Source organism: Sinocyclocheilus rhinocerous, unplaced genomic scaffold (assembly GCF_001515625.1).
Source record: "Sinocyclocheilus rhinocerous isolate Xijiao unplaced genomic scaffold, SAMN03320098_v1.1 scaffold735, whole genome shotgun sequence".
In the NCBI taxonomy this organism is placed as follows: Eukaryota; Metazoa; Chordata; class Actinopteri; order Cypriniformes; family Cyprinidae; genus Sinocyclocheilus; species Sinocyclocheilus rhinocerous.
In genome coordinates, this window is record NW_015629505.1 from 454,154 (window position 1) to 480,248 (window position 26,095).

General features: G+C 38.2%; 1 protein-coding gene across 2 annotated transcripts in view; it reads right to left on the reverse strand.

Annotated features, from left to right (window-relative positions):
- Positions 1-6: 6 nt before the first annotated feature.
- mpp7a (MAGUK p55 scaffold protein 7a) overlaps positions 7-26,095 on the reverse strand; it is a 136,541-nt gene continuing 110,452 nt past the window's right edge. For both annotated transcript variants that reach the window (XM_016550910.1, XM_016550911.1), the window contains 6 exons: positions 19,252-19,422; positions 14,820-14,900; positions 11,461-11,554; positions 8,629-8,737; positions 6,192-6,335; positions 7-674 (listed from right to left, as the gene is read on the reverse strand). In XM_016550910.1, the coding sequence (XP_016406396.1) occupies positions 495-674; positions 6,192-6,335; positions 8,629-8,737; positions 11,461-11,554; positions 14,820-14,900; positions 19,252-19,422 (779 nt within the window). In that variant the 3' untranslated portion in view covers positions 7-494. The remainder of the gene's footprint in view (positions 675-6,191; positions 6,336-8,628; positions 8,738-11,460; positions 11,555-14,819; positions 14,901-19,251; positions 19,423-26,095) is intronic.

The following is a 26,095-nucleotide window of genomic DNA, read 5'->3' on the forward strand; positions in this document are numbered from 1 at the left end:
TATATGGTTAATGCTGTGCTGATTAAACTAGCTGCAGAGTAACAGGCCAATGGAGTACGGTGTGTTAAGTTCTGAAATACAAAAAGCTTTGAGCACACAAAAATAATAACCATCCCTTTGGTTTCTATAAACTAATGTTAAAAATATACCAAGGAGTGGTCAACACCACCAGACCACTTGATTGGCAGTCTGAAACACTATCTCAGTGGCGGCTAACCAATCAGACGTTTGCTGACTTTGAGTGCAGTTACACCCGTTCAGCTATATCCACCACGACAAAACAAAAACAAATCTATACGCTTCCACTTTAGTCTCCGAGAATAGATAAAACACTTCAGATGTGTCAAGAGAACTAAAATATTTTCCATCACCATCTACAGCCAAAAATAAAATACACAATAAAACGAAATCTTTCATAGTTCTTCAAGTCCTTCCCCTAGTTCCCCCCCCAAAATTTGATGCCTTGTTCCTTTTGTCCTGTTTTGTGCCACCACTCAGGAATGAGTCCAGCTTACGGGCACCCACTGAGTATCTGTCTCCACTTTCCTGAGCGCCTGCTTGAGCTCGTTGAAGGCAATCGTGAGGTCATCGTTCACGATGACCTTTTCAAAGAGGTGACCGTACTGGTTTTCCATCATCTGAGCGGCACTGATCATCTCCTGGAAGTCCTCCTCCTAAACAACAAACACATTCAGTCAAAGTTCTTTTTAAAGACATGAAATATGCCCCCCCCCCCAAAAAAGTCCAAAACACTTTCCCACAGTATTCTGAAAACCAGCTTCCAAAAAAGACTTTCATAGATGCCCTCAACATCGACTTAATTAAAAACTATTCTTTTTTGTTTACAATAAAACTGCTTTAGATGCAGAAATGTAAAAATATCTACATGTGATAAAAGATAGAACTATAAACTGATATTTAATGTTCTACAGAGGTGGTGCACAGTTAGAGTTATAGTTTGAGGTCTGGATCTCCAGTGGTTTTGATCACAGGAACAGTGGAGTGAATAAACGGACCACAATTTTATACCCTGGCATGGGCGCTTAAACGCCCAACAAAACGATCAACAGTCATTATTCATTAAATATTTTTACCATTCAAAACAAACTGACATCACTGAAAAACTGTAAAAATACAACAGGCTAAAATCAGACATACTTTATAACAAACGCATCAACCTCCTACCACTAAGTACTCTTTTCATGACATTGCAGTCTTGGTACAGGCTAGTTATGGACTTTCTAACATGGCCTTTGACCTTTCTGGGCTTGTGGGTCCTAAATAAGTGTTTATGTGGGCAATCTTGGTATTTGGTACCAGTCTCAGAGAACATGGCAGGGTTTGAGTGGCTTTACCAATATAGACTCAACTTTTACAACACATAAACATGGGACCCATACTGAGAGCGATATGATGCTATAAAACATATTGCCACTCTAAATCAGAAGCTTTTGGCCAGATTTAAAAAGTTTTAAATTGTGCCGAGAAGCTATTAAGTACATAGAAAGTATGGAAATGTTGAAATTTGGCATTAGCAGACAAGACAGTGGCAAGCTTAGCGAAGCCATGGTGCATGGCCATTGTTAGACGGCAACTTGCCCTCCCACCCTCTGTTGAAGCCTTCCCATCTCTCCCTGTCCTTCTTTCTTGATCAAGAGTTGAGATTTAGTCAACATTTCAGTTTCATTTGGGTCACAGAGCTGCTGGCATTCTGAAAATTACAGCAGTCTCTCAATCTGACAGTTATTGGCAGAACGCATCAAAAGTCACAGTTCATTGACCAAGACATGGCTTTAATAAAGCTCTGGTTCAACGTGGTGGATTAGCTTGTGTTTGGCCTAAATAGTCAAAGGTTTGGCCCAAGGTCTGAACATATTTTTTCTTCACTCTGTCATCAAATAAAAACCTCATGCTAATTGAGGCATAACAGATGTTGTGCCTCCAGGGGAGTGCTATTACCAAATCTGATCAGTTTCAAGGGTTTAAATCTATTTTTCCTCTGCATTTCTTTCCGATTGTTTATTTCCCAAAGGCTCTAATGCGCTTTCTCACTCAACGTCCGGGTCTTCCCTCCTCAAAAATGGAAGAATTTCTTGAGTATTAAGCTCCCTCCACAGTCAGTCTGCTCATCTCTCAATCCTTGCCACAAAATAGATTTTTATTGGATCATATAAAGTGCACCTGCCCTTATCATTAAACCAGTTCAAAAAGGAAATTTCTGGGTCTTCAAGAGGTCCCTGTTTTTATATTCCCAAAGTAAAGGCACTTCATCTGTGGACTGGGCTGACTTTCACCGAGCAAAGGACAAAAAAAGAAAAATTCAAAAAAACAAAACAAAAAAAAAAACATCCTCCAATTTTAGCTTATGTTTCCACTCCTCATTATGACGATTTAATGCCAGACGATGAAACCCTCTACTCTTCCACCTCTGATGACATTTTTATGAAACTCCTAGGGGTTTTTTTTGTTGCTACTCCTAAAAAGAGAATGAGTGATATTTTGATCTTTTACACATTAATGTTATACAAGCAATACTAAAAGGGAGAACAATAGAGTGGAAGACTGGATTCACAGAAACAAAGGGATGCCTGTTTTCTTGCACAGAGCCGACAGCACTCAAATTCATGGCGCTAACAGACGCAGCGTCTCTCTGGGAAAGAAATACTAAGTCCTGGATAAAATATGTCTGTGACATTTCATCAAACACAATTTTTCTTACGTACCTATAATAGGCTGAATCTGGGTGCCTTTAACACTGTCAGGGCCTATAATGCATTTTTGCTAAGTTTTGCCAGCTAAGAAGCTTTTTTCCCCCCTTACTAATACCCACAGTGACCTGTTGAAAGCAGGCAGACGTTGTTGTGGATTGTGTGGACAGCCTTTGGTACAGTTGCTCTTACAACAGAGATAGCCAGGGCAACATTCCCACTGATGATGGCATAATTATTGAGCTTTCTGGGAATTTAAAACTTTTGGGGGAGTATGGCGTGGTCTAATAATCACACATTCAGTGGTTTGAATTAAGGTGACCAGCATCTATTCAGTTTCAAAGTTGTTGAAATAAGAATAATGAAATATACTTCTAATATAAACTTGTGAGCATGTGTATTAGGGCTGCACAACATGTCAAAATAAAATGGATATGGGAATATGGCTTAACACGATGGCAAATCACGAAGGCTGCGATTTAATTTAATAAATGTGTGCTGCCGACATCAAGAGTGAAGCTCGGCACGGTTCATTAACAAGCAAGTAGCTCATAATACAGAGATTCAGTGTCTCAAAGTTGAGCTGCATGTGTGTAAATTAACAGTGTGCTACTTCACCTTTGAAACTGGCAGTGCATATATTTCTTGTTGGCAAAGCGCGAAAATAAATGCTCGATAGTTTAATGTTTGAAAATGAGGAAATTAAGACAAACTTTAATAAAAATGCAATTTTATTATTATTATCATTACCGTTATATTAAATGCTCTTTATTTTACAGTACAACAGTACTCTTGCAACATATTTCTTATACTTGAAAGTCATATGTAGTCATATTGAAAATAATCATATTCCACCCTCAAAAACAGTGGGAACAAGGCCTCTGAAAGCTCAAGTGGAAAGAAATCTTTTTTTAAAAACTGGTTACTGAAAGAGGTTTCAGTTGATTTCTGTAAAGAGTTCCAAAGTGCAAACATCTAAATATTTCACATTTTCCCAAATTGTTTAACCCTAAAACAATGATTTGCACTCAAATAAAAATCTATATTTTTATAATTTTTGTTTGTATGTTTTTTTTGTATGCATATGCACTCCCCAACAAAATCACCACCATCAAAATTCTTCCGAAATATAGCTATTCAAGTCATCTGGTGAAAACTCTTGTAATTCTTTATATCAATATATATCAATTATTTATATCAATACATACAGCAGAAAAAAATAAACAAAATCACAATGTTTGTGTGTCGCACTGCAGCCTAGATGAACTCAGACAGACAATATTGTGGGTGCACGTGTGTCTGAAGTCATTTATGTTTTAGCAGCTGCTTCTATGAAATCATAATGGATAAACAGACCACGTACCTATAATAGGCTGAATCTGGGTGCCTTTAACACTGTCAGGGCCTATAATGCATTTTTGCTAAGTTTTGCCAGCTAAGAAGCTTTTTTCCCCCCTTACTAATACCCACAGTGACCTGTTGAAAGCAGGCAGACGTTGTTGTGGATTGTGTGGACAGCCTTTGGTACAGTTGCTCTTACAACAGAGATAGCCAGGGCAACATTCCCACTGATGATGGCATAATTATTGAGCTTTCTGGGAATTTAAAACTTTTGGGGGAGTATGGCGTGGTCTAATAATCACACATTCAGTGGTTTGAATTAAGGTGACCAGCATCTATTCAGTTTCAAAGTTGTTGAAATAAGAATAATGAAATATACTTCTAATATAAACTTGTGAGCATGTGTATTAGGGCTGCACAACATGTCAAAATAAAATGGATATGGGAATATGGCTTAACACGATGGCAAATCACGAAGGCTGCGATTTAATTTAATAAATGTGTGCTGCCGACATCAAGAGTGAAGCTCGGCACGGTTCATTAACAAGCAAGTAGCTCATAATACAGAGATTCAGTGTCTCAAAGTTGAGCTGCATGTGTGTAAATTAACAGTGTGCTACTTCACCTTTGAAACTGGCAGTGCATATATTTCTTGTTGGCAAAGCGCGAAAATAAATGCTCGATAGTTTAATGTTTGAAAATGAGGAAATTAAGACAAACTTTAATAAAAATGCAATTTTATTATTATTATCATTACCGTTATATTAAATGCTCTTTATTTTACAGTACAACAGTACTCTTGCAACATATTTCTTATACTTGAAAGTCATATGTAGTCATATTGAAAATAATCATATTCCACCCTCAAAAACAGTGGGAACAAGGCCTCTGAAAGCTCAAGTGGAAAGAAATCTTTTTTTAAAAACTGGTTACTGAAAGAGGTTTCAGTTGATTTCTGTAAAGAGTTCCAAAGTGCAAACATCTAAATATTTCACATTTTCCCAAATTGTTTAACCCTAAAACAATGATTTGCACTCAAATAAAAATCTATATTTTTATAATTTTTGTTTGTATGTTTTTTTTGTATGCATATGCACTCCCCAACAAAATCACCACCATCAAAATTCTTCCGAAATATAGCTATTCAAGTCATCTGGTGAAAACTCTTGTAATTCTTTATATCAATATATATCAATTATTTATATCAATACATACAGCAGAAAAAAATAAACAAAATCACAATGTTTGTGTGTCGCACTGCAGCCTAGATGAACTCAGACAGACAATATTGTGGGTGCACGTGTGTCTGAAGTCATTTATGTTTTAGCAGCTGCTTCTATGAAATCATAATGGATAAACAGACCAAACCAGCTGTGTGAAAATGACTAGCATCCAGTATAGGAATTCATGTGCAAAATTGCCATGAGCTACTATTGCCGATCTGTGTTGTGCGTTTGGACAATTGTTGGGTCAATAGGTTGACAGGTGAGCACATGTTTTGAACTCCTAACTGCATTTGACACAGAATGTCTCTGCAGTAACAATCGGCATCACGCCATCTCAGCGTGTGGTGGAGTCAGGTTCCTGGGGTCACTTATGCAGTAGCAACTAGCAAGCACGCTTGTCCCCAATGCAGACTCACAGCGAGATACACAGGCAAGAGCTGAACTCTGGGAAAGTCATTAGATACCCCGCATATTCACACCACATCGCACACTCACATAGTGCAAACTAACGGCAGGACTGGGTAAGGGTCTGGTGTACGTGCTAATTGATTGCATGTGTTTTCTTTGAGTGCAGTCATACAGGTGTAGTGTGAGCTCACGGGTCTCATATCAGGATGCCGCTAAGGGGACCGGTTACACATAAACACACACACACACATGTTTAAGCACTAACCCAGGATATGTTTGCTAGGTCCAAAAGGAAAATGACTATTATAAATTATGTGAATGTTGCCAGGAAGTGATGAAATCTATTTCTTATTTCACCAAGAACTATGTGAGATAGTGGAATGAAAATTCAGGGAACACGACCTAAAACCCACAATGACATATTGAGAGAGAAAAGAGATCACATCAAGGATGAGAGAGGATGATAGATGGACAGATTGAAATCAAAGCTGTGTGTGGTGTCTATTACCGAGAATGGTTTGGATGAGTTCTTATCGTCTTTGCCTGAGATGACTTTTGCGTTCTTCCTGGTCTCACTCAAATGCTCGATGGATGGAGGCTTCACAAACACAACATAGGGCTTAAACTCGGCTGTGCGAAGATGCTTTAGTGTCTGATGGAGAAAGAATGTGAAAAAAAGAAAGCAGGGTGAACCACAGTCATTAAAGCAGCATCACTCATGTCATCACGATTTAGTCTGACACTGATACTTCTGTACATTATTACTGTTAGTCACAGTTACATTTTGACAGAAAACAGAGCAGCTGATGCACACTGAGCTCAACTGATCTGACTCCATGAGTAAAAATAAAGCACTTTGGTCAGACACATTACACTTCAGGTAGTCGAGATCCTGAAGAAATCTTCAAAACAATCAGACCACTGAACTTTAACACATTTTTCGTTTGGAGATTTTTCAACTGACTGAATTAATGATTGGCTTTAAAGCATGTTGTAAAGTTTTGTAGCATTTTTGCACAATAGCTATGATCTAGTTCGGAAAATCACCAAAATTTCCACCCTTTTTCTAGCCCTATAATTAAAAAGGTTTTTGCCACTGTACATTTAAAGGAATCATTCTTTCAAAATGTAAACATGTCAATGTAATTTACTGTTCCGAAACAAAAGCAAAAAGTGGCCATAGGCTGTTAAGCTCCAAAATGTCAAAAAAGCAACATAAAATGATCACAAAAGTAGTCCACAATGTTTTGAAGTCATATGATACATATATAAAGATTATTGCCAAATCAGATTTACGCTTTAATTTGATGAAAACATTTCTTAATTTTGCATATACATAACTCTATATTCTTAAAATTTAAATTTTTTTCTGGTTCCATCTTGCAAAACAAGTCTGAACTGAGATTGGAGAGCTATGCTGGAGATTATTAGTAAATTCAGTCTCCTCATCATACAAAGCTATCATAAGGCTTCATAAGAATAAGAATATAATGTACTTAAAAAGAACAATGTATAAATTGTATAGGCCAAATTTAATACTCAAAATGTAAATTTTTTTTTTTTGAGTTTGATAGCCATGGTCATTTTTGTATTCCGTGGGCTAAAATAACAACATAAGGATTTGGAACAACATCTTTGAAATTAGTAAATCATTTTGATTTTAAATTTCATTTAATTTTCACAAATGTCTTTCTTCACTGAAGGTGTATGCGCCATTGAGATCAATGGGAATGCTAACAGATACAGCTCTCTCCAGGTATTGCAGACTTGCCACCAGGGCTGTGTATCGGCAGCAAAGTCACGATACGATACATATCCCGATAAAGAGGCCACGATATGATACATATCATGATACGGGTCTGCATTAAATTGCACCTCAGCAGAATTTAGTATAACAGCTGTTTATTAAACACTGCATATTATAGGGTCATTTCTAAATATACAGTAGGCAGAGCAGGAAGTTGACCTCAGAATTATGAAGGGCCTCCATAACTGTACCACAATATAGCCTAGGTTTGAGGTTTCCATTGGGCACTCCCCACCAGGTACATTCTGATTGTTTGCATCTTGTTTGTATGCCCATAAATAATAATGTACTCGTTCTAATAAATTTATACTGGTAATGTACTCATTCTAACATTCAGCTAAATATCTCTCTTGTAATGGTATGCTAACTACATCATGTTATCAATAAACTAAATATTTTGAATTTTCACCTCAGTATGTTTGTTCTGTGAGTTTCTTTATGTGTGCCGTTACGCTCATTTGATTTGATTTCTCCATGAAAGTCTTTCACACAGACAGGCAGCACGAGCCTCAACAGCGAGTCATTGATAACAGAAATACACTATCCATCATCAATCGCTGTTTAAGCTCAATGTTATAAATCAGAAGAATCATTCTCGCGTTTTGATGCATCACTAGTTATGTTTTGCCACTTAAGTTTTAACCAGGCTATAATGTATAATGTGTTTTCATAATACAGATAACCATGCCATTGGCTCATTCTCTCTCTCACTACTCCTAGAGAGAAGCCAGGCTTAGACCATCAAAGTAAGATGTCTGAGGCAGAGGCAGCAGAGGTCTTTCGCTGGCTTCACTGGGGACACTGATAGAGTTCTGCGAAAACTCAACCAACTAAATCATTTTTCCCTGCACTACTCTTTCACACTGACACGAAGCCTAAGGAAATCTTCAAACGTGGGACAATTAATAGAGATAACATTAAATCTCCTGCCTGACCTGAAGACCAAAAGGAAAAGTGCAAACTTACAAACACTCACACACCACACTGATCTCAGAAAAGATCCAGGAGGAATAGTGTGGAATGTCACACCTGTGAAAGGGGGGAAAATAAATCTGGAACAGAGACTGAAGAATGGAGTGACGCAGAGGGAGGTAAAATGGAGAGGTAGAATGTGTATATGAGGAATGGAGTTACTCACATGTGGCTGTATGTCTAGAAGACACACCTTGTTCTTAGAAAGGACTGAACGTACAGAGTCGAAGCTCGTCCCATAGTAGTTTCCCTTATACTCCCCATGTTCAATGAATCTGAGGCATAGGAAAAGACAGAAAGAACAGGAGAGGTTTGATGTAATGATTGATGGCTCTAAATGCAAAAGCAATGCCCATGAGTCTACGTGACCCCATACTAGAATACAAAGAGAAGCCAATGGACAGGATAATGACAGGAAACTCATAACCCATTATTTACTTTCAGCCTGTCTTGATGCTTTCAGTGTAAAAGGCTGCTTAGACATGTACGGGTGTTCACCATCACTCGTATTCTTCCCCACATGGCAATTCCAGACAGTCTGACACAAGGCTCTTTTATATAATCTTCTATGTTACAGTTTAAATCAGTAACACCTGTTTCCTCGCAGCACAGGCAGTCTTGAATGCCAAAAGCAAGAGTAAGTGGACTTCCCGAGAAGACAAAGACAAACAAACACTTTTCCACTATTTAATCTGCCTCTCGTTCAATCCAATCATTTGATTTTTTTTCCTGATCAGCGTCACAGAACACCGGCGTTTATTTTTAGGACATTCGTATTAGCAATATATGTGGAAGGATATGGAAAGTATTCCAGAAGAACGAAAGAGTCTTACGACAGCACGGTGTCATAATATTCCATGAATATTTGGTTATGCAACACAGACCACTAAAATCACCACTACTGAAACTGGTGAAATGTTCTTTATACTGTATGTACAGGCTTCTTTATTTTTCCCTAAGTATCAATCCAAATGTCAACAAGTCTTTGAAGTGAAAACTATAAATGCGCTCACATTTTTGGGTCCACACTGTCTAACAGCAACCTGTGATTGGCCGATCATTTTTAGAAGCTAACGTGACTCCCTGCCACTCTTCTCCTGTTAGACATGTTTTAAAAGTCTGTACACTCTTTCATTGAAGGCAATTTGATGGTGAGCTAAGTTGATTTAGTTGGGTGCTAAGAGGTGGTTTGCTAGTGTTAATGTGACATGTAGGGTTACCCGGAATTCCCAAAGTGACTAAACTTTAATTTGAAGGCAGATGTGCCCAAACAGGACTTATGTGTCGTGGCATTTGTTGTCATGATACGGTGCATGTTTTGGATGGCGGGGTGGAGGCTGCTTCTGTGGTTTTTGGGTTCATTTAAACACTGTTTTTAGCCCCGAGTAGGGTTTTCCTTGGGAACAAGAATGTCATGTTTGCACATGAGAATGGCCGTTTTCTCACTGGAAGGCAGAATAATGAACAGTGGGTCAAATATATCTGTCTGGTTTACAATGTTCCTAGAAATGTATTCATATTGGTTTCATATGGATTTCAAAAGCATTTTCAGAAAATTGAAAGAGTCCAAAATGTCATGTGGTGTAATCAATTAAAATATAATAATGTATTTTCATATGTTGGTTCCACATGGTTTTTCCCTAACATTTTCATTCATTGGTTTCATATAGTTTTCAAAATCGTTCATACCATTTAAGAAAAGTTAAAATTTAATGACTTTAAAAATGTCATCTGGTGTAACCAATCGAAATATAATTTCCTTGAATTTCGAACACATGTGAGTGTACAAATCTTAAGTCATTATGAAAAAATACAAATATTTTTCTAATGTAAACAGTTTTGTTTTGTTTATTTAAGTATTTTAACATTTTACAAAAACATTTTTTTCCTAAGTAATAATCACATATTATGAAAACTATGTAATAAGGACTTATTTTTAATGAAATTATTCATATAATTATTAGAATAAAATATTAATAAATTAATAAAAAAATTAATGATTTTTTACTGAAAATTACAATAAAAAATTTGATGATATAAGTTTTTGTATCTGTGAGCTATTTTTAAATAAATGAATAGGTCCAGACAGATAAAAAAAAAATGGAAGAAAAAATGCTGACAGAAGGGGAAAAAAATTGTCTTTCCAGCCCTGTTGCAGTCCCTTGTGGCCACCTGCTCGATCTTGATAATTGTGGTTTACTCATTTTGATGTTCATTTCACCACAGAACAAGCCACTGCTTGTTTTTTCCACCACATGGCAGTTAAAATGCCTGGTTTGCTGGCGAGGTGACATTCTATATGCGTTCCTGTTGTGTTGTTTTATCCTCTGATGAGGGGCTGCAGAAAAACATCCATCACCAGGCCATCCATACAAATCTGAGCTTACGAACCACTGGGTAAAAGGAGTCTGATCCCCCCTCTCTCGAGCACACACACAGAAACAGACCACCTTGTCAACACCCTTTCACTCTCGCTTACAGAGAAGGGATCTGAGCCCACATCATGCTGCTACACAAGTAGCACACACTCGCACACACAATTTGCTTGAAGGAAATGGAGTGGAAAAATGAAAGAATATTGGGCAGCCGAAAGGCAGAGCTGGTGAATGTTTGCCATAGCATCTGAGACAGACGACATCAGTGAAAATTGTTGTGCAGTGTTTTGACTGGGGTGCTGATTTACTTAAGTTCAGTCAGGGCTCCGGACGATGTGTTGAATACTAACTGGCCATGGAGGCTAAGTCTCTCAGATTTATATCTCTTCCACTGTGAAGTGTTTGTGTCAGGGTTTCGGTTGACATAATTACAATTCTGAGAATAAAGGAAGCGGTCCACTAAACTTCAATGATTAATACTGACTATTTGATCTCCACGGTAAACGTTCATAACCCCAATCCAGATCACAGCAGTAATGTTCATATGCTCGTTCCAAATAATACACACTAGTGTGTTTCAATCTAAGCACGACTAAGAAAGATTGTGTTGGAGGGTAACTTACTTGCTGTTCTGAATATCTGCCTCAAAAAGGTGTTTGGAGATAAAATGATACTCCACTCCATCACTTTCCTGATGTCTCTTCAATCGAGAGGTATCTGTGAAAGATAAGGCAAAGTGAAGAGAAAAGCCATTTTAAATGTTGGAAATCTTACATGTGAGCAGAGGTTTTTCTCAGATGGTTTTGTGTAGTTTCACACTTAATGATCGAATAGAATATGATGCATGACTTCAAATCTGAACAGATTTTAAAACACTTGACCATGCATTTGTCGACTTTGTAAATGGTTACACAGAAAAACTGCACTATATGTCTTAAAATCACCTCATAAAATTGACTTGGCAAGACTGTAAATCTGGGCAAAATTTGTAGTGTATTCCAGCTTTAACAAGACACAAGCCACAACTGTAGCACATCCACATTACTGGAGAAATAAAGCTCTTGTACAGCTTCAGAAAACTCTAATTTTAACATAAATATATCTTAAATCGTTTGCAAACCGAACAGTAAAACAGAATTAAAAGAACTGGCTCGAAAGAGTCAATTGTATTGGGAATTGGGCTACACTGAATTGAACTACACTGGTCACACTATACAGTATCTTTTACATGCAGCTCACAAGAACAATGAGGACAGTACAGGTACAGTACAGGAGGCGATTTACAAATACAGTATATTTTCACACAGCCAGTAAAAAAAAGGGATTCAAGTAAAAGCTCAATCATAGGATTTTAACAATCAATACTGGGATTATTCAAAGAACATGATTATGAAGATTACAATCAATCAGAAAAACAATATTTTTACCCAGCACTAAGTGGCATTAGATACTGTGTCCCTAACCGAAAGAAAACAGTGGACTCCCAACAGGGTTTCTTAGAGCACAGTGGTGCAATAAGTTAATGTTTGAAGATGATTCAAGAAGAACATGTGAAGAAATGTTCATTACAGACATTTCCTTGATTAAAGGGAGTTTCCCATGGGCACTTTATTTCCCACTTAATTTTATTTAAAGTAAACCACCACTCCAAGGTCTTGGCTCACCTCACCAGGAGGCTTCTAAAGGGCAGTGCGAGTGTAACGCTGCTTGTAAAGCCACAGGAGCACACTGTACAGTACCAGCACTGAGTTTACTCTGTCCCTCATTAGCCCCGTTCCTGCTTTCAGCTGCTTATAAACTCCTGTCTTTAAATCAGATGGCGCGTGCCAGTCCAGCCAGCACGGCTCCGCCGGGTACAGCCAGGGTCAGAGTTTGCCGTGCAGAGAGACACAGCGGTGTGTTTAACGAGTGCCGGGGAGGTCAAAGGTCACTGTAGAACACACCTCCGACAAATCGTCTGCAAGCCGCCAGCAGCTCCAAAACAAACTATTAAACTTTATCACCATTCCAACTCGCCTTGTTCCAGGTTTTTTCTTCCCTGATTTTTTCCTTCTGCTTTTTCAAGGCCCCTATTGAATGGTCTATATTGCTCCATCTACTTATCATGTATGGGTAATTTTCCTTTATTTTTTAAATATATAAACACATTATAGTTCAGAAGTTTTGTAATTATTTAAAAAAAAAAAACTAATACTTTCATTCAGCAAGAATAAATTAAATAGATCAAAAGTGATGGTAAAGGTTACCGACATTTATAATATTAAAAAAAATAAAAATAAATGCTGTTCTTTGAACTTTCTATTCAAAGAATCCTGAAAAAAGGGTATCATGGTTTTCCACAAAAATATTAATTAGAACAATCATTCTCAACTGTAATAATAATAAACCATGTTTCTTGAGCACCAAATCAGCATATTAGAATAATTTTTGAATGACCATGACACTTGCAATATTAATTTTTCCAATATTACTGTATGTTGTATTTTTGATCAAATAAATGCAGCCTTGGTAAGCATCAGAGAAAAAAAAAAAAAAAAACAAAGACAAAAACCTTACAGTCCTCAAACTTTTGAACAGTAGTGTACGATTGGTCGTAAAAAGAGTGGACCGACGACTGTCTAATTTCCTCATTTAGTTTGTAAGTGGACACCTATTCCTATAAAACCTTACAGTCCTCAAACTTTTGAACAGTAGTGTACGATTGGTCGTAAAAAGAATGGACCGACGACTGTCTAATTTCCTCATTTAGTTTGTAAGTGGACACCTATTCCTATAGATAAAGACAGAGAGAGAGACGAGGGAGAAAGTATGGTTTGGGTGGGATGGGAGTAAATTATTAGTTGCCCTCAACCCATCATATATTTGATGAAGAGGCATCCCCCTCTCATGATGACAGCCCACCACAGACATAAGATAACATGTTATTATACCTCCAACTGCTGGTGCTCACAAAACAAAGAAAAAAGGCTATTCCTTTGCACTGCTGAGAGAAATAGAATATATTTCATCTGGCATTAGCTCTGTGGCATAAGAAATGTTTTTGGTGTGGCAAAAGAATTTGAATTTCATTCTAAGATCATGGAAAATAGCAGTAAAGGCTGGAGAGGAGACAAAAATGTTCAAGTGCTCCCAACTAATCGTATTCTACAATCGCACTAGTGTTGCTGCCACAACTGGTTTGCATTTTAAAAGATCCAATTGTTGGAAATGTGAAGCAATTGTTCACGTTGGTCTTCTTTAGAGAATTTAAACAAAAATATTTAATGTTTAATCACTCCATATTATAAAGGAGAGTTAGAGCTGGCAGGATTGAAATAAAAGGGGAAAGATGACCAAAAAGCACTTTCAAAACAGTCACTTTCCAAGAATCCATTGCTTTAATCTAGATCCTCCGTAAGGTCTGAGGGAAGCCGGGCTACATAATACAGACTAATGCAGGGGTCACATTTGTGAGCAATTAGGCAGCATTAAGGCAAAAATCTTTGGATGGGATTTTAATACCAGTGGCATTTTAAAGTGTCAGAGCCTGAATCAGACACATCTATTAAAGCCAAACTCGAATGTAACAAACATCCCACTGTTATATCAACAGTCATGGGATTTCTGGCCACTGTCTCCAACTCCTTCAAAATTTCAAGCTCTGTCTCTCACTTTCCTGCCTCTAAATATGCATTTTCTCCACAGCATCAGCCTGCTTAAATACATAAATCGCAGGCATATTTATGTGTCCCAAAAATATCTGCTCTGGTGTATTTCCCTGGATCATGTGTTTCTGGATGCTGGAGGGAGTGAAGGCTATGTCATGGGTGCTGCTGCTGGGGACAGAGGAATGTATCAAGTAGAGCTGTGAAAGTCTGATGAGGTGAGAGAGTCATTGTCACAAAGTTAATCTACTTTTTTGTACTGTGACCAAAAAAAAAAAAAAAAATCAGTCTCATACTTTGTCACACACACACACACACACACGCACGGTAGGACTTACGTGGGATGGTGATACTAAAATGTTGTGGATCGGATATCAACAATTTCCTTTTTAGCTCATTCAAACCAACACCAGAAGGACCTAAATAAGCAAACAGAGAGAGAGAGACAGAAACAAAGTCCATTAATATCTTCCTTAGCTTTTATTCTAGCATGCTGCTCTTTTTATAATTTTTTTCTATAGTATTTTTTGTGTGTGACAAAAATAGAAATAAGACTTTTCATGATTTAAAATGTTTTATTAAAAATACACTACTGTCCAAAAGTTTGGGTAAGACATTAATACTTTTAAAGACTTTAACATGGTTACAAAAGATTTCTATGTCAAATAAATGCTGTTCTTTTGAAATTCATACTCATTAAAGAATCCTGAAAAAATGTATCAGTTTCCACAAAAATATTAAGCAATACAAGTGTTTTCAGTATTGATAATAAAAATAAATTTTCTTGAGCACCGAATCAGCATATTAGACTGATTTCTCAAGGATCATTTGACATAGAAAATAATTTCCCTGTATTTTTGATCAAATAGATGCTGCCTTGGTGAGCATAAGCTGATCTTGCTGACCCCAAACCTTTGATAGGTAGTGTATACAAAAAGTGTACAGTGTATACAAAATGAACTTGGATTACAAATTTAATTTAGTCAGGCCAAGATTTACACTGTATAATGCGGAGAGTCAAGCATGGTTTTTCTATTAGCCGCTAATGATTGCTATGAGACATGCACAAATCAAAATCTATATGTTATAGAACACAAAACAGATGTTTTTCCTACTCGCTGGGAGAATACACTTTCCAATACACACATGACTTCATGAGAAGCCCATGACGGTGCAAAACGTTTTCCTTATTCCACTGAGATAGAGTAAAAGAGTAAGATGCTGATTTATTACGGTGAGGAAACAGGAGATTATTTCATGTGTTTTAGGGTCACTGAGTAATGTGGAGCTCCTGTTTGAGAGCCATATGTAACTCCATGTTTATGCGTGTATGCATATAGGTGGAAAAGGAAAAAAGTAGACCGCAATACATGTTTCCAACCAGCCATATTTCATATGCAAACGCTCTTTCCCCTTAAAAGGACCCACAAACTCAAACAGTCTTTATTTTCAGGGGATGTTAATCTCCAGACCCCACTAGGCCCTGTCCGCCTGCTTCCAGGCCCACATAAAAACCTTGTCAAAGCGAAGACGGATGGTCCGTAGTCCCTTGGCCATTCTATTCACTCATCTTGTGCACTAAATGAGTTTAAAGCCCTCAATCACTCATCTCTGCAGCGGCTCGCCCTATCTCTGATGTATAGCCGCTTGTGTCCAAAAAGCCACAAACAGCATTGAAACTTGTAGTCTGAGTTGAAGCACTGAACAGCCAGCCAGACCCCTACAGTCTAAACAGCTTTCAAAATGGGACGGTGGTGCGTCAGAGAGGTTAACTGACTTTTTTCCTGATTATTCTGTTCATTGTCATGCTTTATTGACCCAAACAAAAACTAGCCCTTTACTCTTCAACAGCCCCAATAAAATAACACATCTGAGTAATTGTTTTTCAATCCAAGTGTATGTGCGCGCTCACAGGGGCAGGTTGCAGCAGCCGTAAAAGTGTCAGTAGTCATTAAGGCGCTCATTAGGGGAGAATACGAAAGGCTAATACGAAAGGCTTAATAACTTCCAGGCCAAGCGCGGAGCAGATGCAGTTAACCGAGGAGCTGCCAGGCTGAATGAACGTGGGGGGCCGCAGCCCAACCTTCTCTCAACACTCCTTAAAACACTGTCCTCATGTCCTCATACAGTATTATCAGCATCAACATATTCCACCAAGTGTGTCTGAAAAATAACCGTTCTTATCATTTATATGTGTAATAAGTTCACAATTTAAATATATTTTGGCGAGATTTTAAGCCTTTGGAGAGACTGGGCACTATGCTACTTGTACAGGACCCTGCCAACTGCTCAAATGTGTAAAAATTATACTTGATAGTTCTAGGAAGAAACAACACATTGCAGCCCAAATTGTAATGTTCAATTATAAAAGCCCAGACAGAGATGTTTGGAAAGAGAAAGAAAATTCTGATATAAAAGAAAATAAAGAATCTGATCCATCGTTTGAACTGACAGCTCCTTTAGATCATCATTTTCCTCAATGGTCATACTTCTGTTCCACCGTTATACTGTCTGTGTCTGAACTACCACTTTATCAACTGAAATCTCTTCAATCTTAACTCAGACATGTACAAAAAACAGATCATTTGCTATGTTAAATAATCAGGTTTCAGTTAAAACACTACGGTGGGCTTGCGAAGCTGCACATATGTTAAACGTGCTGACTTTGGCTGCTCGATTAATATGTATCCAAACAGATAAGATCTTGATTCGTCTGGAAAGTCGTTTGAAACCGAACCGCAAACCGTGGGTCAGTCGTGTTAGAGAAAGCAAAGGGGAATAATACTACTTTGTTCTGGGGTGATTTTGTCTGACCCTGTTGTCCACAGGCAGGGGTAAACACCTAATGGGAGTGTAAAAGTTTAATGTGCTTTCAAATGAATCACTTTCATTCAAACTGCAAACACAAAGGCAAGAAAAGAAAAGTCACAAGAATAACTACATTAATAGAGTACAAAGAGAGACGTATGGGGAAAAGATTCAAATGGCATCATTGATGGCTGCATTATTAAACGCAATAAAACAACCGACAAGGAGTATGAAATAAAGACAGACAGGAAAAAAATAATAAAAAGTGCAGGCCAGGAAAAGTTAAAGCATGACCTCAAGGGACAGAATAACAGTTCAGAGAGAAAACGCAGCAGACCCTTTTTCTGCATCCTTGGTTTTGTCACGACTGATACATCCATGATGCTGCCCTCCACCTTGAGACAAAACTGAAAATATTTGGGTTAGTTTGACTGTATGAGTTGCAAATTACCAGAGGGCCATCCTGACAGTAGAATAAGCTTGATTAATTAAACAGACCACCTTATGCACTCACTTACACAGGCATGTGAACACACACCCCATTAATTACATGCACCAACAAAACTGTGATGGAATCCATATGCCGTGTTGCATTCACAAACACACGGCCTGGTCTACTGCGGTGAACCATGACCCTGTGCTACCTCTCACAGATTTGTACTTGAAATATTTTATATACCCTCAAGCTATCTGTCATACAAATCTAAAATACTTTTTATTTACACTTTTATGAAACACTTAATTCATTGTTCTGGCCTCTATATTCTTTGTCCAGAATTTCTGGCAAACATACACCAAATCTGACATTCGAAAATCTAATATAATTTCAAGGTTTTTTTTCACTTTGCAAAGCTGACGCCCCACAGCGGTTTCCCTTGAAAATAAGTGTTAACAATTCTTTGGTGAATAATATTAAGGAATAAAATGTTCCAATAGAACACCAGCGCTGCGAATGAAGTGTCACAACAATGAATAAATCCTAAACTGGTCCCGTCAGCTCTTGGGGTCTTCAGAGGGTCAGGTTGAGTCCCACAGCAGAACAGGATTTATAGGTTACAGTCGAGTGCTGTTGTGGGTAAAGCACGGTTTGTGTAGCCTTGTAGCGTCTGGACCAATCAGACACACAATATAGTTTTGTTAGTTATATTTAACAAATACTCCGTAACACCCCTCAGTTAACAAGCCATATGAGGGCCTGTGGACCCTTCCCCCGAAATGCGTCTTAACACCTCAGGAAGGCAGAATAGGCCTCTGATTCCATGGCAACCAATGCTGATATCACTGGTTTTATTGCCCAAAGGAATGCGGGTAGAGAAACTCACTCATTTTCCTCATAAGAATGTGTGTGTGTGTGTGTGTGTGTATGTGTATGTTAGACCAGTTTAAGTGTTTATGTGTATGTTAGACCAGTTTAAGTGTTTATGTGTATGTTAGACCAGTTTAAGTGTTTATGTAGTGTGTTAGACTAGTTTAAGTGTTTATGTAGTATGTTAGACTAGTTTAAGTGTTTATGTAGTTAATAAAGCCTTACTTGTATCACACTTGAGGTTGTTCATTGTTTGCTCATAACCGCAGTACCTAATCATGCAGATTTTTGCTAAATGCTCTGTGTAGTATTGTACAGTAAGAAAGTTATTTCCCTTAACCAGGAAATTAACGTTCTTAGAATTGACAGACAGTTGACCCTGAGAGGTCAAGTAAATACTTACAGCGGATCTAAATATTTATAATTAATTATAACTAGTTATGTTTAATTATTCCTATTTCCCCTTTGAGCTGATTCGCTACAGCCTCAAAATAGCGTGTTTTGAACTTTTGAAATTCTTTCTTTGTATTTTTACATTTCTAAAAACTTTTAAATGAAGATGGTCATCATTTGGACAACAAAAAAGCACTTTTCATATACCTCATATATATATATATATATATATGAATATTTCATATTCAAGTTGTTACACTTACCAACTAACAAGACAAGTCTGTGCCTGTCTCCGTGTTTTCTGCGGTAGGCCGTCACCTCTTCATAAGTGGGCACATCAGCTGTGTCGTATTGCTCACTTCTCTTACATTCATACATCGACTTATTTGTCTTTTTATCTCTTCTGCTGAGACGAAAACTCCTCCGTAGACCCGCTGGAGAGGAAGAGAGAAACAAATAAAGACAAAAGAACAACAAGCTTGTCTTACAGTCTTGTGTGCATTTGAAAATGAGGATTTAATGTAAACATAGAAGTCTTACTGGATCTTAACACTCTCCTACACTTACTCATTCTTTACTGAGCCATTCACCCTGCCTACTGCATCTGTATAGGTTTGAGGTTGTGGTCAGTGATAAATATGCTTTTTGGAAGTAGGCCTGATATAAGAAAGAAGCTGATTTGGTGCTAATTAAACAATTTTATTACTTCAATGTTGAAAACAGTCGTTACCTAATTATTTATTTATTTATTTTTTGGAAACTGTGGTCCAAACTTATGAACGATATTGTACATGCATATTCCTTAGCAACTTGAGCCACTTTTAAAGGTGCTATATTAATTTTTTTGTACTAGATTTATTTTTCTTCTAAAAATATTTTTTTAATTATTATTTTTGACTATGTTCTACATATCCTCCATTCCATTCCTGTGTTCATTCATCAAATATTTTGGTGTATTGGTTACTCTTTCATCCACTGTCAAGTGTTTAGGTCTATTAGTTCCATATACCACATTTTACCATATCTAAACCAATTCCACAGATTTTCCCCTAAAAATCAGCATGGAAAATGCGAAAAGCATACGCAGATTCCATCTGGGCCCTTTCATAACAGATTTTCCTGTGCGCCATCATCATATGAACCTACTTGTGGTTCTTTCATCCACGTCCAGGTAACAAAACGACCAGACCGAAATATCTGAGGCTACGTATTTCATGGGGACACGGCAGGAGGTGAGCTATTTCAGGACACGGTCATAGCTACGGGTGGTTTTTTCATGCCCTAAAAGGTTGTTAAGAACCTCACCACAAAACTTCCTGTCTGATTACTCTGGACAGCACCAGTCTGTCTTTAATGACCCCAGACTGTATCAAAACGTACCCCTCATTTAAGCAGCACGGTTTTATATTCATGACAGATGCTAGTTAGTCTAGCACAGCCCCAAACCAGAGACACCTAATACCCCATCTCTGCACAAGGCATTTTCCCCTCCCGCCTTAACTGCATTTAATTTTTTTAAAACTGTGATTAATGAATGCAGGGACATGATGCAAGATGCGGCAGTAAGAAAATTATGGACTGAGAAAGGGAATGAAAAAACAAAAACCCTGATCCAGTCCCCATTTAATACTTTCCACAGCACTGAGAGACTGTGGAGCGCAGATGTGCGGCCATGGACAGATCCTGCATTCTTTACAGCTTGTTCTTTTCCACACAGTCACCTAATAAGGGCTGGTGGGGACCTACGCTGGGATACAAATGAAACACACCGTAAGTCAAGTGCTCGCTGTACCACAACACAAGTGTTTGTGTGGTTCCACAGTGATGATTTGGTTACAAGCGTTTAGGACCGAGCATTCTTCCACTCAGGCTAACCTGTGGTCTCTGCTGCTCGTGCCACTTGACGTGTTGCCATCATGCTAAAACTCAACCCTGACTGGAGCGAAAACATCAACATTATTATAACAAGGTATGCATATAGGTATGATTATCTGACAAATATCATTTGATGGGAAAAGGGTTTATATTAATTTAAAGGAAATCATTCCCTTGGAGAGGATATGACTGTGACCTTAAGTAAGCTGAAACACTGAGTGGTTTGTTCCATTAAATTTTTGTACCCTTCAGTTTCGATAGTCGATTGGCTCTGGCATTGAGAATCTCCAATTTCCCGAGCACAGAGCAGGTGCAAAGCTTTTATTACGGCTGCTCGGCTGTGGCTAGTCAATGCAAATTGCAGTTCTCTGTCTGAAGAGGATTCGTAATCTGGACCCTTCAAAATCACTTAAAACAGGATAGACGGCTCCATCTAAATAGCCGAAATATTGCCTTCCATCTCAATGAGGATAAATAAATCAAGACACAGAAAGCAAGCAAATCTACCCCCCTCTCCGTAACTGATTGAATTCGAATAAAAAAAAAAAACAAACATGAAAATTAATCCATTCCAGTCTGAGCAGAAATGTGTCCACATTTTGGGCCTGCTTCTTGTCAGTGAACCTTATTTCTCTCTTTTTCCAAAGGACGCAGCTTTGTGTGACAAATCTATATGTGGGGTGACGGAAGGCAGCTCAGCTATATTAAAAATGCTCAGCCAAGGACCTTCTGGTTTGGGGACAAAGATAAATATAAAAAGAGAAAGCCAGCTAGCCAAGGACAGTCATAAAATTCCTTCCATTTCCCTTCCAGTATGACAGTACGGGCTAGAAGACCGACACGTGCCCGCCATAGAGGCCCAAACATGCACCTCCTAATGGCGTGCACTGTGGTGTGACGAGTTAATTAGACCTCAGAGCTACGCAACCTACCATCACCAACTAGCAGTTCACAAATCAAACCTGTTCTTCCACTGAGACATGGAAGGAAAAACAATGAAAAGGCCCAAATTCAGTGTAAACACAGAAAGACGCGCTGCCGCCGCACACAAAATCGCCTGAGAGCTGCTGTGGCTCCCGAATGCCCATTTTCCACAGCAATAATATCTTACAGCCGTGGAAGAAATTTTGTAGATGTGTGAGGTGAAAGCCCTGAGGGATTTAAAAAGGCTAAGGATGAAGAGGGGTAATAACCTTCAAACACATTAACTCCCCATATGGATACGGAATGATGCACATTCACATTTATCAAAAAGATAAGGGAACCAGAAAAAGGTCAAAGAGGGGAATCATAATACTCTGTAGAGTGATCAGTCAAACTGAATGTGATTTCATAGAAAGAGCTCTTGTATTTTTCCATCATTTTTTGGTTTACAACCTGCGACTAATTCTTTTATCCATTATTTTGAAATGGGTAATCCTTGTCCTGTGCTTATAAGTCATACTTAATCATGTAGTAAATTTTCCCAAGTATGCCACTTTTTACTGATTGAGAGAGTGAAGGTGGATACGGTTGAACAAAATTAGCTGTATTTCAGTGCGAGTAGTTTTTAGGCTTCCTGAAACGAGGAAATTAACTCAAATAAAGTTCTCTCTCTTGTGAAATGCCTCGGCCTACGCCTTCCACCCCAAACAAGGTTAACGGAGAGCTGCCTGTCGAGCATGTGAACGATCCATTCAGATGGACAGACATATGGCCTTCACTCACTCCCACCCTCTTTTACGGTCATCTGTGGAAAGGTTTAGCGGTATTGTACAGGCCCCTGGGGTGGTGTCAGGGAGACCCCCAGCATCAAACATTAAGAAGTTTCCGGCACAAATCGCACGTACCAGAATTGTCTGATCTCATCTCATGTGCACACTAACTATATTCCATCTCTTGTAGGGGGAAATGTGTCTTTCTGTGCACTCAGACAAACGGTTTACCAACTCCAGTTATCTCTCAGCATTCCCACAGATAAGCACGAACTGGCTGCCTGGATCCAGGGGAGAAGATGGATTACCATCACAGGCTACGATTAAAGAAAAACAAGTATTTAGTAGTGCTATTTGAAATATGTATTGGGCACTGCTTTGAATCATGTTGAACTCATTAAGAATGGCTGTCTAGGGGAAACACACTGTAGGAGTGAATTCCATTGTGCTACCCAAGTGGAAAGTCGTGTTCTGCCCAACTGTTACAGGCTTGCTCTGAATACCGACTCTTCATACCTGCTGGCCAGAGGAGAATAGACTTGAATGAAGGAGTGATATTTGTTTTTTCTCTGTCCTATCCAAAATTCAAATTTAGAGAAAGGATTGTTAAGATGTCTTTGAGCCACTATATATATATATATATATATATATATACACATACACACACACACACACACACACTAATAAGCTAAATATATATACAGGTATATATATTTTATATTTGTATGTAGTTAAGAACTGATAAAATGTATACCTTAACTGTAATGCAAGTTGCTTTGGATAAATGCATTAATGCAATCTTTTTTTTGTCCTTAAGAAAATGTAATTATAAATGAATTTATTTAAAGACAGCCACAATTTGTTCAGTAAACCACTGTTTAATGAAAAAGAAAAAGAAAAGCAATTTTAATGTTTAGTTTTCCCCCCACTGTACTGAAAACATACTGAACCGTGACTTCAAAGCATCCATCCATCTAGAATTGTGACTTCAAAACGTCCATACACAAATTATTATTATTATTGTTAGTTATTATTATTTTTATTAGTGTAACAGTGCATTACATGAATATAAATAAATAAATATAGCTAAAAGTATAAAGTAAATATATACAATCACAAACATATGTATATACTTATGAAATATAATACGTGTTTTATTATTATTATACACGCATGAAAATAATACTTTTTTGAGAGGTGCATGTTTATAATTCTTAAGTTTAGATTTCTTAAGAAAGAGATATCTCTTAAGAAATCTCAATTTGTGAAAATTGGAAAAAAAAACTCATCTGGTATAGTTTGTTCTTATAAGGAGAGTGGCTCGATATATGAACTACAAAAGCATGGGAACACTGCTTGATGCATCAGTGGAGACACATATACACAGTCAAACTCAGACAAACAGAGTGGGCTGCCAGGTCAAGCCGGTGCAGTCATCACTAGCAGGTTTAGTAAGTATCAGAACTACAAATCCAATAGGCTAGCTGGAGGACACAGTCCTGCTGTTAGTCTCATCAATCACCTGTTCCTTCCATCAGAGATACGAAACACCCACACACAAACATCACCAACAGACACACAAAACCTATACACTGAACCGCTGCAAAGACTGGCTATTCCTGACCCCCACAGACGGATAGCCAAACACTGAGACTATAATCATCCACTACTGGCTACAAATCAGACGAACAGATGCCCATTTGCTCTCTATGTCCATGGCCAATTCAAATCTTGTCTACCATACACACAAAATTAGAGACACTGCCAAACGACCCCTCCAAATTAAAATCCCAGTGACTTCAGCTGATTATACTAAAGCGCATCCACCTGAGCTGGGGTCAGTGTGGGGAAAAGTGTGGTAATCGAAAGCTGTGCACAGCTACAGGCCTCGAGGCTTCTGGCCCCAGTGCTCCTCCTCCAGGAGTGAACCTGTGGACAGATGAGATAAACTCATTTTGGAAATGGAGCGTTTTTTTTATTTCAGTCTAAAACACGTCTCCATTTTTCCATAACTCCTGCCTTAATTGGATTCCGGGGGCTAATGGCTTTCCCAGCTTTAGCTTCTCCCCCCAAATGTTTTCTTTTTTTTGTTCTTTCTTCTGACTCCTGTCAACTTTCTTCCCTGTTTCTACTTCTCCTAAATTGTGGTCGCCTTCAGTCTGCAGAGAGGTCATTAGGATTAGCTGATCACTGCAAACCTGTCTTCACATTATATCACATCACATATTTTATGCAAAAAAAAAAAGGGAATATAGTCAAAACTATACGCAAATAAAGCAAGGCTTAACTGGATGTAATGACTGACTTGCAGTTTAAAGCATGCAGACAAAATGCTCATGTACGATTAGGTAATGGCAGCCAATTGTTTGAGCAAATTATTTGGTCACATGACCTGAAACAATTACATGACTTTTTGTGTGTGTATCTAGTCATTTATTTGGTAAATTTGTTACCAATCATCTGCTTAAGACTGGAATACACTACACGACTTTTGCCCCAGTTTACAGTCTGGACAAGCTGACACTTGTTGCCAAAAGCCAGTTTGCAGATGAATTGACATATTTCACAGAACATTGCTCAGCGTATGATAGTCACAGACTCTCATCCAGCCAGTCCTGCTTAATTTTTCTGTGAAATAAGTGATGATTTTTTTCAGGATTTGAGAGAATTCAAAACATCTACATTTATTTGAAATAGAAAACGTTTGTAACAATATAAAAGCCCATGCTGAAATAAAATTACTGACCCCAAACTTTTGAATGGTAGTGTAGAGTACATGGATGGAAACCCAGCTATTATAGTTGTTAAATGTTTGTTCTGTCTACCCCCCATCTTTAAAGCAAAACATGACTTTTATGCCATATCACACACAAAGATGCACAGACACACATGCACTAGTTCAACTGAAAACTGTACTGCTGATGTACATGAATGGATGGCACACTTGGGATTAAGACTAATACTCCTTGCACACCTGACACTCCTTCATCCAAGTGACACGGGGGGAGCAGAACTAGCAATGCATCTGTATTATTCAGTCTTACATTACTACAGCACCAGGTTCAAATCATAACAGCGAATTAGACCATAGGCTTTAAAGAGGTCAATGTTTTTCCCCTCAAAAATTCTCCTGTTACATGGAATATGTAATGCATGGCAGGGCACGGAAGCTGGAAGGAGCTGTCCAGGGATCAGCCCTTGTGATGCTTTGGCCGTTGGGAGGAAGAGGAGAGGCTGAGGTCACAAGGCTGGTAATGAAATCGTGGAAGAAAACAGGAGGGCACAGAAAAAAAAGCAGCGAGAGGCACAGCGTTGAAAAGGTTATCCCTATTGAATGACGGTGCTTGATTAAGCTTGGCAGACAGGACTGTGCGGCTCTATTTATAAACTTTCTACCCACAGGATCGCCTGTGAAATCAAAAGAGTTAAAATAAGTGGCCAGCGACTTAGGGTTTACAAAACCAGACTAATGTCTACTAGTGAGAGAGAGAGAGAGAGAGAGAGAGAGAGAGAAAAGAGCCAGAGAGACACAAACAAG